The following is a 19,423-nucleotide window of genomic DNA, read 5'->3' as shown; positions in this document are numbered from 1 at the left end:
GAGTTAACCTTTTCAGTGCTCTTCAGTGGTAGGCCCAGACTGCTATCAGGCTGAGGTACTGGACAATTACAACTTACTACTTCATAAATCTGAAACAGAGACATGCCACATTAAAAATCTGATCAAGCTTCCTAACGCTGGAAGAGCAGACAGATCTTATGGCAATGTCTTCTGCATAGCAACATCATGTATCTCTTAAAATTAAAAAGAAAAAAATTCTTGAAAATGAGTAATCTACACTGGGTCTTTGTGAAAGCAGTTAAAAAAATTACATGTATGAAAGTCTTTCCAAAAAACATGAAGTGAGCACTGTACAGCATTTGCCCCTTCCTGATTAGTCACTAAACATTTTTTACTCTGATCACTCTACCAGCCCCACCAGAAAAAGGTAAGGAAATTCTTGATAACATGTAACATTCTGATTTTTTTTTGGTTGGGGGGGGGGGGGGTCAAAGATGGGGAAAAAATGTATGCCACTGACATTCCCAAACTGCTAAAGGAAGCTTTTAGACAGCACTTGATCTGATGCGCAAGTCAGTCTATCTTATCATCAAAGTATACTTTCACCTATTATCCCAGTGGAAACTACAGTGCTCACTCAAGTAAGGTAGATAAAGCACACAGCATAAACTGTTTCACCTATATATTGAAGTCAAATCATAGCACAAGCCTACAATCACGCAACTTCACTGAATCTATCATTTACTTAACATCTGCAACAAAGTCACAAAATGCCATACCTGTCTATCAACTTCTGGTAACAACAGAAGCAGTCGCTGCTGAAAAGTTGTGGGAAGGATGGCAAAGTTCCTGTTGTTTATCAAGGCCCGTATGTTTGTATTTACAAGAATGGAACCAGGAGTTTCAAAGTCAATCTCTTCACCTCTGTTGCGTTTCATCTGTCCTGCAATATAAAAGAAAACCTAAATTGGTAATACATTACGAAAACACAGTTTAAGCTTTCTGGAGAGCTACTGAAAATGCAATGGTTAAGTAAAAACTACATAAGTTGGACACAAATCTCTAACCAAAAGACAAACAATAAAAGCACAGTTGTGAAATGGTACCTAGCATGAAGATGTCCAGGAACTTACCATCCCACTTATGTAAAGATGTCGGTGATGTAAAAGGGATGCCTGTCCCTGTCTTTAGTTCTTTCTTGCACCTGCAGCAAAAGGGTTCTTACAGGCATGGGTACTGGTTGCCTAGGTGGCAAATGTCCCCAGGAATGACAGCCAAACCAGAAGAACCCTCAAAACTCCTTCTCCCAAGAACTAAACAAAACAGAGGAGGAGGGGATGCCTTGCAGAGTTAGCAGAAAGGCAAAGTGGGGAGATAAAAGCTGACAAATTGCATGCCCTAATACCAGGATGCTGACTGGTCCAGAACACAGGGTTAGAGGGAGGGGAGTATTACAATAGTCTACATACACAAACATCTATACTTACAGTAAGTTTCTACACATCTGTACTATGCTCTTCAGACTAGTCATTGTTTCAGCAGTGCTTAACCTTGAGATGAATCCTATAGATGTGAGGTGACCAAGTCCTGTGGAGTATATTGTAAGAATCCTTACTGGATGAATGTGGCAAAAAGTACAGTTTTGTACCTACCATAAATGTAGATGTTCGAAGATCCACATTGCTGCAGTCCTTACACTTGGGTAGTCCGCTGTCCTCGGTCGGCCCGAATATCAAAGTATAAGGCTGACGTCGGTCAAGGCGCATTAGACTGACATCAGGACGTCAGGGTACAAATGCGCATGACTGACGTCATATCCTCAGTCTTTTCTTGCCCCAGATGTCAGAAGACCCTAAAAAGAAAGGTCAAAACCAAAAGACAGCAAACAACCTACCAACCACCCTTGCACTAATAATATGTACAACATATACAATATAAACAATATTTACAATCCAACCCACACAACCGCCTCTAACTACAGAGGGGAAGGAGGGAGGGAAAATTGGACTGCAGCAATGTGGATCTTCGAACATCTACATTTATGGTAGGTACAAAACTGTACTATGTTCTTCATCTCACATTGCTGCAGTCCTTACACTTGGGTAGAATCCCAAAGCAGAGGTAAGGGAGGATGGCAAAACTATAAAGAAGCAGGAGCTGCCAAAATGCCCTGTAAAATAGCAGTGGCAAAACCAGCCCTAGATTTAGAGTAAAGTGGAAGGTGATAATGCTTAGAGAAAGTATGCACTGAACTCTAAGTAGCTGCCTCCAAAATATCTTTAGTTGCCACCCCTTAAAAAAGCTGTCGAAGTGGCAGTAGCCCTAGTGGAATGAGGCCTTATCCCAGCTGGAATCTCCTTGCCATGATGGGAATAACAGAAAGCAATGCAAAACCCAATCCACTTAGAAATAGTTTGTTTTGACACAGGCTTGCCCTGAGAACTCAAAGCAAAAGAAACAAATAACTGCTGAGACTGCCTGAACCCTTTAGTTCTGCTCAAATGATATCGCAACTGCCTGTGTACATCTAAAGTGTGCAAAATCTTTTCCCCTTTATTTTGGGGATTTGCATAAAAAGTAGGCAAATGAATAGTTTGGTTTAAAGCCACACTAGAAACCACTTTAGGCATAAAGGAAGGATTAGTACGTAAAGATACCCTATCCTTATGGAAAATTAAGAAAGGCTCAACCGCCATAAGGGCCTGCAATTCAGAAACCCTTCTTGCAGAGGTAATGGCCAACAAAAAAGCAGTCTTCCATGATAAATATTTCAACTCGGTAGTAGCTGCAGGCTCAAAAGGTTGTAGAGTGAGTTTCTCCAACACAAAATTGAGATCCCAAGCAGGAGTAGGAGCTCTACGTGGGGTCTTATATTCTTTGCCCCTCTAAGAAATTGCTTGAACAAAGGATGAGAAAACAATGGTGGGTCACAGTCATAGTGAGCCGAAATTGCTGCAGCATGAACCTTAATAGAAGAGAAGGACAAACCCTTGTCCAGTAACTCAGTAAGATACTGAAGAGCCACACTTAAATTAGGCTCAGAAACATCAAAATCCTTTGCTGCACTCCAAAATAAAAATCTCTTCCATTTATCTGCATACACTTTCCTTGTACTAGGCCTTCTAGCTTCCAAAATAACATTCAAAACTTGCTGTGGAAGTTGAGACCCTCTATGGTTCAAAACAGAATATGCCAGGCTGTTAGGTGAAGAGAGTGAAGCTTGACATTGAGTAAATGACTGTTCTCCTGAGACAACAGGTGTGGAATCGAAGGCAAAGGCCATGGAGGCTCCCGTACCAGACTCCTCAGTAATGGGTACCAGTGCTGTCGAGGCCAATCTGGAGCTATTAAAATCATCCTTGGCTTGTCCTGTCTGACCTTTAGAAGTATCTTTGGGAGGAGAGGCAGAGGCGGAAAGGCATACACATGAAGATTGCTCCAATTGAAAGAAAGAGCATCCACTTTCCAAGCTGTGGGATGAAACCTTTTCATGCAAAACTTTGGCAGCTGGTGGTTTAGTGGAGAAGCGGACAGATCTATGTCTGGAGTTCCCCATGACACTGTCAATTTCTGAAATACATGAGGATCCAATTTCCACTCGTGGGGATCCATAATTCGTCTGCTCAACACATCTGCTAAGGAGTTCTGTGCTCCCAGCAGATACCTTGCCTGAAGATTTAGCTGTAAACTGAGAGCAGTCTCCCACAAAATCATTGCTTGCCTGCATAGAGGATAAGAATGTGTTCCCCCTTGCTTGTTGATGTACCACATGACAGTTGTGTTGTCTGTTAGAATCAACACCTGCCCTGGAAGAAGTAAATCCTTGAAAGCTATTAATGCAAACTGGACTGCTAACATCTCCTTCAAGTTGATATGTAGATGTTGTAGTCTGGCAGGCCACTTGTCTTGTATCCACTTTCCATTTAGATGAGCTCCCCAAGCTTTGTCTGAGGCATCTGTCGTAAGAATCTGACTCGCCTCTGGCCGGGTCACAGAGAGTCCCTTGTTTAGGTGACATTCCTGAGCCCACCACAAAAACTCCTTTTGAATGCAAGGTATTATCTGAATGACAGTGTCCAGATCCTGGCAGTGCTGTCTCCATACATTTTTGAGATACCATTGTAGCTTCCTCATATGCAGTTTGGCATTGGGAAGCACCAGAATACAAGATGCCATGAACCCCAAGGCTTGAAGGACTGTCCTTGCAGTCAGCCTGGACTGATGAGACAACTGTTGAAAGTAAAGGGAAAGATTCTTTTGTTTGTCCGGGGTCAAAAAGGCCATCTGGGATGCTGTATTCCGTCTTACACCCAGAAAGCACATGTCCTGAGAGGGTACTAGACTGGACTTTATTTCGTTCACAGAATACCCCAGGCATCTTAGCACTGCTATCACATATTCCAAATGATGAAGAAGCTCGTCCCTTCCTTGAGCCAGAATCAGGCAATCGTACAAATAAGGATAGATCTGTATTCCTTTTAGCCTGAAGAAAGCTATCACTGGAGCCAGAACTTTCGTGAACACTCTGGGCGCAGTAGATAAGCCAAAGGGCAATGCAGAGAACTGATAATGAGAAGTCCCAGCCCGAAAACGCAGATACTTCCTGCAACTCATTCTGATAGGAACATGAAGGTAAGCCTCCTTGAGATCCAAAGTTACCATCCAATGATCTTTGCCCAGCAGAGGTAAAAGCTGTTGTAACGTCAACATTTTGAACTTGGGAATGTCCAGATAAGTGTTGAGGATAGATAAATCCAAAATTGGTCTCCACGTGTTCCCCTTCTTTGGTACTAGGAACAGGCGAGAATAAAATCCTAGGCCCACTTCTGGCATAGGGACCGGCTGTATGGCCCCTATTTGAAGTAGCAGAGAAATTTGTTTGTGAGCCTCTATTCTTTGCTGAGGAGGAACGTCTGTCATGCCTTTGAAAGGAGGCAAGGTATGGAAATAAAACCTGTAACCTTGGTGTATGATATCCAATACCCATCTGTCTTGGGTAATTAAACTCCAATTTTCCTTGAAAAGTGCCAACCTTCCTCCCAAAGGTGCTGCCAGACGAGAAGGCTCTGGCAGCTGAAAAGGTAGGTCATTGGGTCTGTTTACGAAAGGACTGACCCCTGCCCTCACCCGAAGACTGTGCAGGTGAACTCCCTGTTCTAGGCCTGAAAGAGCCCTGAGCTCTGCCCCTACCACGTCTAGATCTACCCCTAGACTGGGAATCATAAGAAGGATACGTCCATCCCTTGGTAGGCCAATTTCTACTAAACTTCGGAGGCTGAACCTGCAAAAAATCTTTAACAGTCTGCATAGACTTAGCCTTGTCTTCCATTTTCTTTAAGACTGCCTCAACAGGTGAACCAAACAACACATCAGATTGTAAAGGAGCATCTAAAATCCTTGTCTTAACATGGTCAGATAAATTCTGATCCCTCAGCCAGGCGTGCCTGCGAAGAACTGACCCAGTGGCAGCCACCCTAGACGAGGCCTGTACAGCATCAAAACCACATTGCAAAGAATGCTTACCCACCTGTTCAGAAACATGTACTAAATCTTGTAACTCCTTACACTCAATACCTTCCGCCAGAGCATCTACCTTAGACTTCAATTGAGAAAGTAGATAGTTTTGGTATTTCAACATGTGAAACTGGCAATTCAAAGCCCTCATAGCTAGGGTGGAAGAAGTATAGACTTTCTTTCCCCATCTATCCAAAGCCCTGGCCTCTTTATCTGGAGGAACCGGATTTTTAACAACAGAAGCCTTAACACCCTTAGGCCCCTGACTAACAGTTTCTGGGTCCGCCCTAGGACTCTTAAAAAGATACTTATGAGCTTCAGGCACCCTGTAATACCTATCCGGTTTAACAGGAGCAGGAGGCAAAGAATCAGGATTAAGAGAAGCCTCTGCAAACACATCTTCCACAACATCCAGAACAGGAGGTATAGCCAAAGGCCTATGCTGGGGTAAAACAAAATTCCCTAAGCCTTTTCCTGGAATCAGAGAAGTCCTGACCTTCCCACTTAAAATGCTCCTTCATGGAATGAAGAGTCGCTGAAAAAGAAAAATCCTCAGGAGGAGAAGCAGAAGGAGTAGAATCATCCACATCAGAATCAGAATAAGGAGAATACTCCTGCAAGTCTTCAGCCGAAGACTCTGAAACATCCGAAGCCTGCTCAAAACTCCCCAACTCAGGTTCCACCCTAGGTCTCTTATCAGGAGGGGGCAAAGAACCTCTAATCAAAGAAATCAAATCTTCTGCCATTTTAAGCATATGCTTCTTGGGCACAGATCCTGAAGAACTAGGAGTGACACCAACTGAAGCTAAACCTGGCCTGCCCCTGGGAGAAGCCTTGGAAACAGAAGGAGAGGGCCTAACCACCCTAGGAAGGGAGGGGAGTACAGTAACCTGAGAAGCCCCTTCAGCCTGACCTGCCTCCTGAGAGGCCACATCCTGCAATAACAAAGTCTCCCCCTGGGACTCCAGAGAAACCTCCGGCGGAACCCCCGGCTCCACCGACACCTCTAAAGAACCGGCGTCCGGTACAGACGACTCTTCTTGCCTGGGCTTAGCTGCTTTATCCTTGCGCTTCTTCGAAGAAGCGGACGCTGGAGCATCCGACGGCATATTAAGACTAACCTGGCACAATCTAACCTTCTCTTAATAGTGCGCTTATTGAATCTAGCACAAAAGCGACACCCAACCACGTCGTGCTCAGGCCCTAAACAAGGAATACACAAAGTATGATAATCTCTATGCGGTATCTGTTTCCCACAAGAAATACAGTTATTCACTTTTTCTGACATCCGGTAAACCACTGAGGCAAGAAAAAACTAAAATATTCCCCAACGGGGTACTTAGCCAACTTTGACTCGGTCTGAAACTCCGAATTCGAAAAATTTCAGAACGCCGAACGGCACTTGCAACGCTGCTTCTGCATCGGACCATGCGGCAAAAAAGACTGAGGATATGACGTCGGTCATGCGCATTTGTACCCTGACGTCCTGATGTCAGTCTAATGCGCCTTGACCGACGTCAGCCTTATACTTTGATATTCGGGCCGACCGAGGACAGCGGACTACCCAAGTGTAAGGACTGCAGCAATGTGAGATGAAGAACATCCTGCCCTGGTTATGAAGGCAATGTCCAAGCTGCAGTGTTTAGAAAAGGTATGAACAGGTGACTGTAGCGGCATCCAAGATGGCCTGGGTGCTGACCCATCTAAGGAAGGTTACAGCTGCTGTCACCCTAGTAAAATGAGCACTGATATGCCCCGATGTAAATTTTCTATTGAATGAGTAACAAAAATAGATACAGTGGGTCATGCAACTTAGCCTGTTTTGATATGGGCCTGCAAAGAGTGGGAAAAAAAAACTTTTCCAGAATCCTTTATCCTATGATTTTTGGGGAAGGGTAAAGTGAGAGCATTGTTTCTTCCCCTCCGGGATTTGTGCTTCAATGTTTTTACAGTTGTTGATATTCTCTGTTTTCTCCTACAGTTTTATATTCTGCTGCTCACTTACCAACCTAAAGGTGCATTCCAATGCCTTTCTGATTCCCTATTCTTTTCGTCTACCTCACCCCCCCCCACTGAGACATTAAGCTGTTTTAGCTCCAATACTGTTTTTGATATGATACCCCACAGCTAGCCTGCTTCTTCCTTGAATTTTTTTCTCAGTCTCACCCTTCTCTAGTTAGCCTGCTTCTTCCTTCTTTCTACCCCCCCCCCCATGAGACATTAAGGTACAGTTTCTATAGGAGCACCAGTATTGAGCTTAGTTGACTGGCTCCCTGTCTAGCTAGCCTGTTTCTTCCTTGAATTAATCCTCCAACCCTTTTTCTGTCATGATTTTATAAGTCTATGTTCTCTGGCTTCCCCCCATTATGGTAATCTAATTTCCAAAGTCCCTCCCCTCTCTTCATTACTATGTCTGAGAATGTAAAAACCAGTGGCAGAACCAAGCCAGCCAAGGACAAAAAGTACAGGCGTGTTTTCAGCCAAAGAAAGCAAAAGCATCTGTACAATGGTTTCAACAAAATCAAAGAAGCCAAACGATGCACAAGCTATAATCCAGCAACCGGACAGCGAAGATCTTTCTTAGAAAAAATAAGTTATAAAAAACCGCGCTTCAAATGCAGGAACAAAAGGAATGTTTCGCGATTTGTGCGTGATTTTAAGGAGATCTTATTCCATATCTTATTTCCAGCAGCACAGGATCAGCCTGCATTACATGGTTTGGATTGTTTGAATTGCATTGAAAAACCTTCATATTTAGCTTTATATGAAAACTGTTAATTGGCTAACTTTTGTAAACTGTGTTTTTATTGCTAATTTCACTATCGTGTTTTTGTTTTTTGACCTAATTTGAACCACTTTTAACTCTTTTTATCACATTGTCTATGAGATGTACTATTTTTAAGTACTCTTGCCCACCCATCGTTTTACGGGGAACCATCCCAGAAAGCAAAATTTCCCTATAAAAGTGATCAATAAAATTGTACCCTATAAAGTAAAGCAGTAAGCTTCGACTGGCAATACAAAAAAGTAACATACTTACCATAACGTTCCATCTGTGTTGTCCATTTTCATTCTTTCTCAACTGTTGGGTTCGGATCTGATCCTTGGATCCAACTTGGCCATTACTAAAGCTTGTGGCCACCAAATAATTCTTGAGCTCCTCCCTTACCCATAATGCACCAACCCCTAACATACCTCAGATCCTGTTTGCTGTTTTACATAAAATAGAAAAAGCAGTACTATAACTTTCCTGACAGAAAGGCCATACCTGGAGCTCAATATCAAAGACAGTGGTGCTCTTGCAGTCTCCTGTTCAAGAAGCTCATAAAGAAAAGGGTTGGAAGTTGAGGAAAAATTTAAATGGAAAACAAAGATGGAATATTATGGGGAGACCATAACTTTATCTGATGCTGTCAATTTTCATTCTAACCTTGTTGGGACAGAGCCCCCAGCAACCTAAAATCCTGGGTGGGCTCTAAGGAAGGATATTCCTGAGCACAGTTTTGCCAAAGACTGCTTTCCTTCGAGATCAGATCTAGTTCGTAATCAGTGATAATGAGGGTTTGCCCAAGTTACAGCCGTACATGTATCAACCATGGAAGCTCTAGACAGAAACCCTAAAGAAGTTGCCATGGACCTAGTTGAGTGGGCTCTTACAGGTTTTAAGGTCAGACCCAACCTGTTATAGACAAATGATATGCAATCTGCCAGCCATCTGGCTAAAGTTACCTTTGCAACTGGACTGCCCAACTTAAAATCAGCAAAGGACACAAATACGTGATTCTGTCTTCCTAATTTCTTTTGTCCTATGCAAGTAAAAACTTAACTGTCTGAGAGCATCCAATAAATGCAACATATATTCAACTTTGTTAGCAAATTTAGGAAAGATGACTGGCAAATTAATGGACTGATACTGGATTCTGACACCACCTCAGGAAGGAAAGACACACTGGTACGTAATGTGACTATCCTTATGAAACATCAAAGATTGCCATTTAAACTCCCTGCTTGAAGTTCTGAAATTCATCTAGCGGAGGTAATGGCCACTAGAAATGGTCTTCCAGGTCATTTAGGTGCTGGTTCAATGGAAGAATGAATTAAGGCATGTACTACCAAGTTCAAATCCCATGGTGGAGTAGGATCTTTATATGGGGGGGGGGGTCTAAGCAGAAGTGTGTCTCTCAAAAATGCTTCAGAAAGTTTAGAAAATGCCAGAGAAGAATTCTCAAATCCAATATGAAAGCTAGACATTGCTGCTAACTGAACTTTTAATCACTGAGGAGCTTGCTCCCTCAATAAAAACTGTTGCCAAAGATTGAAGTATATTATGCTCCAGAGCTGAAAAGGAGTCAATGCGTTTATGTTGCGCCCAGGAAATGAACCTTTTCCATTTACTTGTGTAAGGTTTTCTTGTAAAAGTTTTATGAGAAGATTAAAAGAATATGACAGATGGGGGAAGATAGCATTGGTTGTCTGGCTATCAATGAAACTGGAGAAACCACACTGTCAGCTTGAGGTTTGAGATATCAGGATGAACCATACCTGTGGGTGAGACAGGAGGTCTAGAATCAGATCCAGAATCCACAGTTGGTAAGGTAGATGAGGCCAAAGGAAGGGGAACCAAATCTGAAGAGGGAGTAAGGTGTAATGAGGATATTCAACCTGGCAGCTTTCTGCAAATATTTTGGAAATAGGAAAATTGGTGAGCAAGCATAAAGTAGGCCGGGGGGCAAACATCATGAAGTACAGCATCCCTCGGTGATTCCCTCAGCAGGGGGATTAGGGCAAAGTAGCTACTGTATTTGTTTACGGGAAAAGCAAAAACACTGCAGCAAGGCTGGCCCCGTTGACAGAAAATCATTTCTGTCACTTTCATGTTGAGAGACCACTCATGAGGTGTAATAATGGACATGCTCAATTTATCTGCTATCACAATGGACTTCCCTGGAATGTGCATTGCTATGAGAAAGCTGTTGGATACGATCGCCTACTGCTACACTCTGAGTGCTCCTCGACACAAGGGTTAAGATATGGTTCCTCCTTGTTTTCTGATGTACTAAATTACTGACATATTGTCTGTTTGAACTGCAATTGCCCCTAAAGGGAGAGCATCCTGGAAGGTCTACAACATTAAGAGCACTGCTCTCATCTCTAGAACACTGATATGCAAACTGGCCTCTTCATGGAACCAAGTGCCTTGGACTGTTCTCCCCAGAAAGTGCCCCCCCCCCATCTGGGAAGTGTCTATGGGCACTATGGCCTTGGGATGAGGGAGAAAGGATAGCCTTGTAATATCTGATCTGACTGAATCCACCACCAGATTATCTCTTGCATGCCTGATTCTTATTTATGCTGACAATTGCTGGTAAAGAATCGACCACTGTGTTGCTAGCATCCTTTGAAGAATTCTCATATGAAATCATCCACAAATGAGAACGAATCTAAAGTACCTGATCTCTTGCTCTTGTTAGCAGATGCCTTGTCTAGGTGGTAATGAGCCAGTCATCTAGATATGGAAACACTCAGAATTCCCTACAGTCTCAAGTGAACTGCTACCACTGCCATGCATTTGGTGAACACCCTAGCCACTGTGGTTAGGCCCACGGGCAGTGCTCTGAACTGATAGTGACTGGTTCTCAGCAGGTAGTGTAAATAACTTCTGGACTGTCTGTCCATTTTTATGTGACAGTACGCATCCTAAAGGTCTATCGAGCACATCCAGTAGTCAGTTACCCAGGAAGGGTATAATGGACTAAACAGTGACCACCCAAAACTTTGTATGTCGAACGGACTTGTTCATGGTGCTGAGATCCAAAATTGTTCTTCAGTCTCCTGTTTTCTTTGGCACTAAAAAGAACCCTGAGGAAGTTCCGGATTCTATCTGGTCTAGTGGGACGTCTTGGATGCCTCTTTTCTAGCAGCTTTTGCACTTCTAGTACTGCTACTTGCCTCTGACTGGGTGGAACATCAGGAATTTTACATGTAGTCAGGGGTGAAAGGGAATTATACAACCTCTGGGAATAATCCTCTGCACCCAAGTATCTCTGGTTATACCTTACCAGGCTCTCTGGTGCAGGGATACTTGACCCCCAATTGTCTCCAGAGGGGGAGGATCGGGCCTCCTTTCAGGAGAGCTGACAGGGTCTATCAGAGAAAATCTTGGGACATCTGGTTTTGTAGGCTTCATCTGCCGCATGGGTGCTGTCAATTACAGTTCCCCCCTCTGTCCCTATGGGAACAATCTCCATGTGTTTCCTGGAAAGGACCCTGGGACTTTCTGAACCACATTTTTCACTGACCTCATTGATTCCTAGATCATCTTTGAAAGGTCGAAAAACATGCCCACTGCAATGAGGGGTCTTTCCATCCTTTTCACACATGGAGTGTGCGTCCTTCACTTTTGGGCCAAACAAAGAACTGCCTTGATGAACAAGGACTTGAAAGGACCCACAAAAATCACACAAGCGCTTCCAGGCATGTCTCCTAATGGATATGCCTGAACCTGCTGCCCCTGAGGCACCTTTGGCTGCATGCGAGATAAGCCTCATGGACGAATTTGAAATGGATTGTAGGGTAGCCAATTGAGGTGCCACAGATGACTGAGCCTCAGCAGTAATGGTCCCGAAAAGGGATTCTGAAAGCTCCTTGATTAAGTCCCTTTGTAGTCTACTAAGATGTGCCAAATAGTTCAGTGACCTAAGGGCAAAGGCCGTTGACGCATATACACACTTCCCAAATCTGTTGCCCTAGACTCCCTGCTTGGGGGGGGGGGGGGGGGGGCAGATGAACTTTCTTCAACAAGTTCTTGCTTGGTGGTTGCCGCCACAACCATGGCATCTACTGGCACTCCCTTACTCCAGAATTCCTTCCCAAAAGCTGCAGCCAGAATCTGCTCTGCCTCTTAGGGATTGGCTCAAACGAGTCAGGTCCCTTTCACACCCGCCTAGAGATCAAATAAATGAGCTCATCGGCGAGAGGAGTAACCCAGGAGGTAGACGGGTCAGCTCCAAAAGCATCCAGAAATACTGATTCCTCAGGTGAAGCGTTACTGCAGTACCAACCAGATCTCTGCTTAAGGATCTCAAGGACACCTCCAAATTGGACATCTTCGTGAGGTGATCGTGGGACCCATCTCCACATCGAAACCAGTATCCTCAGTGACGGACTCTTACAAAGAATCTAAGTGCCTCCTTTTGCGCTTCCCTCTTCCTAGGGACTTCTGTGGGATGTTCTGATGAAGTGTTGAAAGACATTGTAGAACTCTGCTGGGTGGGCTGCGGACCTTGAGCTGGCTGTCCCTGCACTGCAGAATGATGTGGCTCTAAGCACAGACACATTTGGGAATAAGACTGGAGATCCGAAGGGGTTGGATGCATCCATCCTGTTGAAGCAGAGAATACCCGCTTCATTACCTTGAAGGCAGACTGTGCCAGAGAGAAGGACGACATTGGCTCTGAGAAGGCAGGCTTGTGCACCATTGCCTCCCTATGCCCCAAGAGCAATCTCCCCGAGGAGGAAATCAGAGTAGCGCTAATCAATACCAAAACTCTGTGGGAGTTGCTCCAACGCCTAAGACCCGACAAGGCAGCTTTGGCTCTGAGAGTCATCTGGATCTGAAGATGTCTGAGCCAGTACACTTACAGAAAGCTTTGGATTCGAAGATGAATGTATCTTTGGATCCAAAGATAAAGAAGTTATGTACTCACCATAACGTTTCACCTGAGTAGGTAACTTCATTTGTCAGCAACCTGTGGGTATCAGATCCGACCTGGATCCGAGCCAGCAGCTTTCCAAGCTAGAGATCTGAGCTCCAAGCTCCTCCCCTTACCCATAATGCCCCGCCACCTCCTTCCAATCCCCAGATCGCGTTTGCCCATCTATATAATCTCACAATGACAAAGCAACAACCTGGAGAATCCTAACCTAAGGATTAAAAAATGACCTGGATAAACCATCCTAGTGATCAAGAAACCAAAAAACCAGGTTAGGGGGAAGGAGGGAGGGTCGGTTGCTGACAAATATTACCTACTCAGATGGAATGTTATGGTGAGTACATAACTTCTTTATCTAAAGTAGGAAACTTCATTTGATCATCAACCTGTGGGACAGAGTCCCCAGCTACCAAAAAACTTGGGAGGTCCTCAAGGAAGGATATTCCGGAGCACTGCAGAGCCAAAAGCCGCCCTTCCTCTAGACACTAAATCCAATTTATAATTAGAGATAAAGGTATGAGAGGATGCCCAATTAGCCGTAGAACAAATGTCATCCAAGGGAATTCTCGACCAGAATGCAGCTGATGTAGCCATAGAACGGGTAGAGTGAGCGCGAACCCCAGTAGGTTCTGGCAGGCCAGATAGTTTATATATGAACAAAATGCAATTTGAAATCCATCTGGCCAGAGTCACCTTCGACAAAGGCTTACCCAAGAAGGGTTTAGCAAAAGAGACAAATAGCCGATCAGACTTGCGGAAGCCTGCTGTTCTGTGTAAATAAAAACGTAACTGCCTATGAACATCTAACAAATGAAGTTTGTACTCCCCTTTGTTTTGATAGTTAGGGAAGAAAAAAAGAAGTTACGCACTCACCAAAACGCTCCATATGAGTAGGTAACTTTGTCAGCAACCTGTGGGTATCTGATCTGTCCTGGATCCGAGCCAGCAGCTTTCCAAGCTAGAGATCTGGGCTCCAAGCTCCTCCCCCTTACCCATAATACCCTGCTACCTCCCTCCAGTCCTCAGATCGAGTTTGCCCAATTATCAGACAACAGCAAGACAAACAATACCTAAACATCCTAACCTGATGCATACCAGAACTAAAACATTCTATCATTCAGGTAACGAAAAAACAGGTTAGGGGGAAGGAGGGGGGGGGGTGTCGGTTGCTGACAAATGAAGTTACCTACTCAGATGGAACGTTATGGTGAGTACATAACTTCTTTATCTGAAGTAGTTAACTTCATTTGATCAGCAACCTGTGGGACAGAGTCCCCAGCTACCAAAAAACTTGTGATGTCCTCAAGGAAGAATATTCCGGAGCACTGCACAGCCAAAGGCTGCCCTCCCTCTGGATATCAGATCTAGTTTATAATGCAAAATAAAGGTATGAAAAGAAGCCCAAGTAGCCGCAGAACAGATGTCATCCAAGGGAACTCTTGACCAAAACGTGGCAGAGGTAGCCATAAAACGGGTAGAGTGAGCATGAACTCCCAAGGGCTCCGGCCGACCAGAAATTTTGTACGTAAGCAAGATGCAGTGGGATATCCATCTAGCTAGAGTCACCTTCGTTACTGGTTTACCCAAGGATGGCTTAGCAAACGAAACGAAGAGCTGCTCCGACTTGCGAGAGGACCCGTCCTGTGCAAGTAAAAGCGCAATTGTCTATGCACATCTAATGAATGCAGTCTGTACTCCCCTTTGTTCTGATAGTTAGGGAAGAAAACAGGCAAATTAATGGATTGGTTGATATTAGCCTCGGAAGCCACTTTAGGTAAAAAGGAAGGATTAGTCCTGAGAGATACTCTGTCCTTATGGAAGACCAGATACGGGGGTTTAGTACAAAGGGCCTGAAGTTCAGATACTCTTCTAGCTGAGGTAATAGCAATTAAAAAGAAGTTATGTACTCACCATAACGTTCCATCTGAGTAGGTAACTTCATTTGTCAGCAACCTGTGGGTATCAGATCCGAACCGGCAGCTTTATCCAGCTAAGATCCGAGCTCCTCCCCCTTAACCATAACCCCCTGCCATCCCTCTCTGTCCTCAGATCGAGTTTGCTACAGTATTATAGAATACTACAAAACAAAGGATCAGCTAAACATCCTAACCTGATGTCATCTGGAAAGGAAGCACAAAGATCCTAAAAGGATGAATTACAGGTTAGGGGGACGAAGGGGGGTTGGTTGCTGACCAATGAAGTTACCTACTCAGATGGAACGTTATGGTGAGTACATAACTTCTTTAACTGAAGTAGTTAACTTCATTTGTTCATCAACCTGTGGGACAAAGTCCCCAGCTACTAAAAACTTGGGAGGTCCTCATGGAAGAATATTCCGGAGCACTGCAGAGCCAAAGGACGCCCTCCCTCTGGAAATTATATCCAACTTGTAATGGGTAATAAAGGTATGGGATGAAGCCAAAGTGGCTGCTGAAAAAATGTCATCCAAGGACACACTGGACCAAAAGGCAGCAGAAGTAGAAATCGATAGAGTAGAATGGGCATGAACTCAGACAGGTTCAGGTCGGCCAGAACTCATATGCGAGAAGTATACATTGGGAAATCCATCTGGACAATGTAGCTTTCGACACAGGTTTACCTAAGAAGGGTTTAGCAAAGGATACAAGGAGTTGCTCATATTGCCTATGTTCAGCAGTCCTGTGCAAATAGAACCTCAATTGTCTGTGCACGTCCAAAGAATGAAATTTGTATTCACCTTTGTTATGATAATTTGGGGAAAAAAACGGTAAATTGATAGACTGATTTATGTTGGACTCACAGGCAACTTTAGGCAAAAAGGAGGGATTGGTCCGGAGGGAAACTCTGTCTTTATGAAAGACCAGGTATGGAGGTTTGGCACAAAGGGCTTGAAGCACCGAAACCCTTCTAGCCGAAGTGATAGCAAAGAGAAAGGTCGTTTTCCAAGATAAATATTTTAGATCCACCAAAGCTGCAGGTTCAAAGGGAGGGCCAGTAAGAGCCTGGAGAACAAGGGTTAAATCCCACGGAGGGACCGCATCCTTAACAGGAGGTCTTAACAAGAAAGTACCTTTTAAGAAAGTCTTGCAGATCTTAGAAGAAGCTAAAGGACGGAGATCACTTCTCATATGAAAGTGGGAAATTGCTGCTAACTGGACTTTGACCGTAGAGGAGCTGGCACCTTGGTCAAATAAATATGACAAAAAATCGAATACAGCTGGTTTCGGGGCTGTAAAGGGATCCAAATTTCTATGTTCAGCCCAGATCGAAAAACTTTCCATTTGCTCTTATAGACTTTTCTAGTAGAAGGTTTATGAGTGGCTACTAAGATAGCTTTAACAGAAGAGGAGATGCCGGGAGTCCTGGCTATTATTGGAACTGGATCAACAAAGCTGTGAGCTTGAGATTGTCCAGGTTTGGGGTTGTCAACTCTAGGGGGTGAGATATCAGATCCTGAGTGGGATCCAAAATCCATGGAGGGTTCACTAGATGAGACCATAGGCAAGGGAACCACGTTTGACGAGGACAGAATGGGGCTATGAGGATCACTCTGCTCCCCAACCAACTAGCTTTCTGCAGGAATTTTACCATCAGAGGAAGAGGTGGATAAGCATAAAGTAGACCGGATGGCCAAACATGCACTACAGCGTCTCTGGGGAATTCCCCTGGTGGGGGAAGTAGAGCAAAGTACTCGCTGCACTTTGCGTTCAAAGGCGACGGGAAGAGATCGCAGCAAGGTTGACCCCACTTGAGGAAGATTTGCTTCGCTACTCTCGGATTCAGACACCACTCGTATGGTGAGAGGATGGTTCGACTCAGCCTGTCTGCCAAAATGTTCGACCGACCCGGGATGTGCGTTGCTATGAGAAAGCTGTTGGTGGCTATCGCCTATTCTCAAACTCTCATGGCCTCTCGACAAAGTGGATAGGATCTGGTTTCCCCCTGTTTGTTGATATACCAGACTACTGACATGTCTGTTTGAATTGCAATTGTCCCTAAGGGAAGAAGAGCCTGGAGTGCTTGCAACGCTAAAAGCACCGCCCTCATCTCTAGGACACTGATGTGCAACAAGGTCTCCGAGTGGGTCCACGTGCCTTGGACAGTTCTGCCCATGCAGTGCCCCCCCCCCACCCGAGGCGAGAAGCGTCCGTGGTCACTGTGGCTTGGGGTGGGGACATTGAGAAAGGGCGCCCTTCCCGGAGATCCGAGGACTGGATCCACCAGAGTAGGGATTTCCTGCAAACCTTGCTGTGGGGAATAGATGCACTTAGTGGATGTTGCAGGTTGGACCACTGAACCTGCAAGGTCCATAGTAGGACCCTCATGTTTAGACGAGCTAAGGGTGACAGATTGCTGGCTGCAGCCATGGAACCTAGCACCCTCAGGACCAATTCTGCTGGAGGAGCCGAGGATTGCAGGAGGGCCAGCACGTGGAGTGTCAAAGTTTGAAGCCTGTCCGGAGTTAGGAAGGCCCTCAACAGGTTTGTGTCTATCCTGGCCCCTATGAAATCCAAGATTTGGGTTGGTTGAAGGGAGGATTTCTTGAGATTGATTGAGACTCCCAGATGAGAGGCCAAGTGAAGGAAGTAATTCCTGGCTGAACTTAGTAGATGCCTGGTGGGGGCGGTCAGCAGCCAGTCGTCTAGGTACGGAAAGACCTGTATTCCCTGAAGCCTCAGGTGGGCCGCTACAACTGCCATAACTTTGGTGAACACCCTGGGGGCTGTGGTGAGACCAAAGGGGAGGACCCTGAACTGATAGTGGCTGGCTCCCAGCCAGAAGCAGAGAAACCTTCTGGATCGTCTGTCCATCAAAATGTGGTAGTACGCATCCCTGAGGTCTATAAAGCACATCCAGTCATTCTCCTGCAGGAGTGGGAGAATGGATTGAATGGTGACCATCCGGAACTTTTCTTTGGCAACCGACAGGTTTAGAGTGGACAGGTCGAGGATTGGTCTTAAGTCCCCCGTCTTTTTTGGCACCAGAAAGAACCTGGAGTAAAAACCTGATCCGGATTGATCTTGGAGGATGGGCTGGATTGCTCTTTTTGATAGCAGATACTTTATTTCTGTGGCTGCTGCCTCCCTTTGATTGGGTGGGACATCGGGGAGGCTCCGGGGTCTGAGAGGGCGATTCAGAAAGGGGAGTGTAACCTCTGGATATGATTCGAAGCACCCATCGATCTGTTGTAATGGACTGCCAAACTGCCAGGTGCCTCGAGAAATGCCCCCCTACTGCCTCCAGAGTGGAGCAGTCGGGTAACCCCTCAGGGCTGCTGCACGGGCCGATCCGAAAATGGTTCTCTCTACCCGAAATTCTTCGGCCCCCTCTGCCTCTGGGCCGGCGTCCACCCTGTCCTCCTCTGCCTCTGAAGGACGAGGGGTCCGAAGCAAAACGGGACTGTTGAGATTTCCGGAACCACATCTTCTTTTTTCCCCTTTGGTTCCTGGAGAAGGACCTCTGGGGAGACGAGAAGCGGATCCCGACAGCAGACATCTTCCAGTCTTTCTCTCTCTGGACCAGCGTGTCACAGATGGTCGTGCCAAACAGCGGAGAGCCATCAAAAGGGGCATTTGCGAAGGATGCCTTAAAGGGTTCCGCAAAGTCGCAGAGATGGAACCAAGCATGCCGCCGTAATACAATGCCCACTCGGCTAGCTCTAGCGGCTCCTTCCGTAGCATGGGAAAGAAGCCGCATAGAAGTGTTCGAAATGGACTTGAGTGGCCATTCGAGCTGAGAAGGTTTTCTTATCCTCGGGTGACCCAGCGTATTCTTTGATGAGATCCCGCTGGAGTCATATCACATGTGCCATATAGTTCAGCGACCTCATGGAGAAGGTAGCTGAAGCGAACATCCGCTTCCCTAGGGGGTCCATCGTCCGAGACTCCTTGTCGGGAGGGTGGACCGAGGAACTCTCCTGGGCTAGTTCCTTCTTGGTGGCAGCCGCCACCAACATGGCATCTACTGGAGCACCATTGCTCCAAACCATCCTATCTGTGGGTGGACTGAGAATTTTGTCTGACCTCTTTGGTATGGGCTCCACAGTGTCCGGTTCCTTCCATGCCCTGGTAGTGATCAGATCTACCAGGGGATCGGTGGGAGGGGACACCCAAGAGTTAGATGGGCCTGCATCAAATGCCTCCAGAAACACAGACTCATCGGAGGAAGGTTTTTGGGCCGATCTCCCCCTTCTAATACGAAGCATTTCCATAATGTCTCCGAAGGAGATGTCCTCGGGGGCTGACCTTGGGGAACCT

General features: G+C 45.4%; 1 protein-coding gene across 1 annotated transcript in view; it reads right to left on the bottom strand.

Moving 5' to 3' along the window:
- Nucleotides 1-19,423, bottom strand: part of ASXL1 (ASXL transcriptional regulator 1) — a gene marked incomplete in the record, with an annotated part of 1,368,406 nt that overhangs the window by 335,097 nt on the left and 1,013,886 nt on the right. The window contains 1 exon segment of the mRNA XM_044090352.1: nucleotides 741-904. Coding sequence (XP_043946287.1) covers nucleotides 741-904 — 164 coding nt within the window.

Source organism: Protopterus annectens, chromosome 12.part0, assembly GCF_019279795.1.
Source record: "Protopterus annectens isolate FY-2018-M chromosome 12.part0, PAN1.0, whole genome shotgun sequence".
In the NCBI taxonomy this organism is placed as follows: Eukaryota; Metazoa; Chordata; order Ceratodontiformes; family Protopteridae; genus Protopterus; species Protopterus annectens.
Note: the sequence above shows the minus strand (reverse complement) of the source record. Positions and strands in the feature narration are given on the sequence as shown.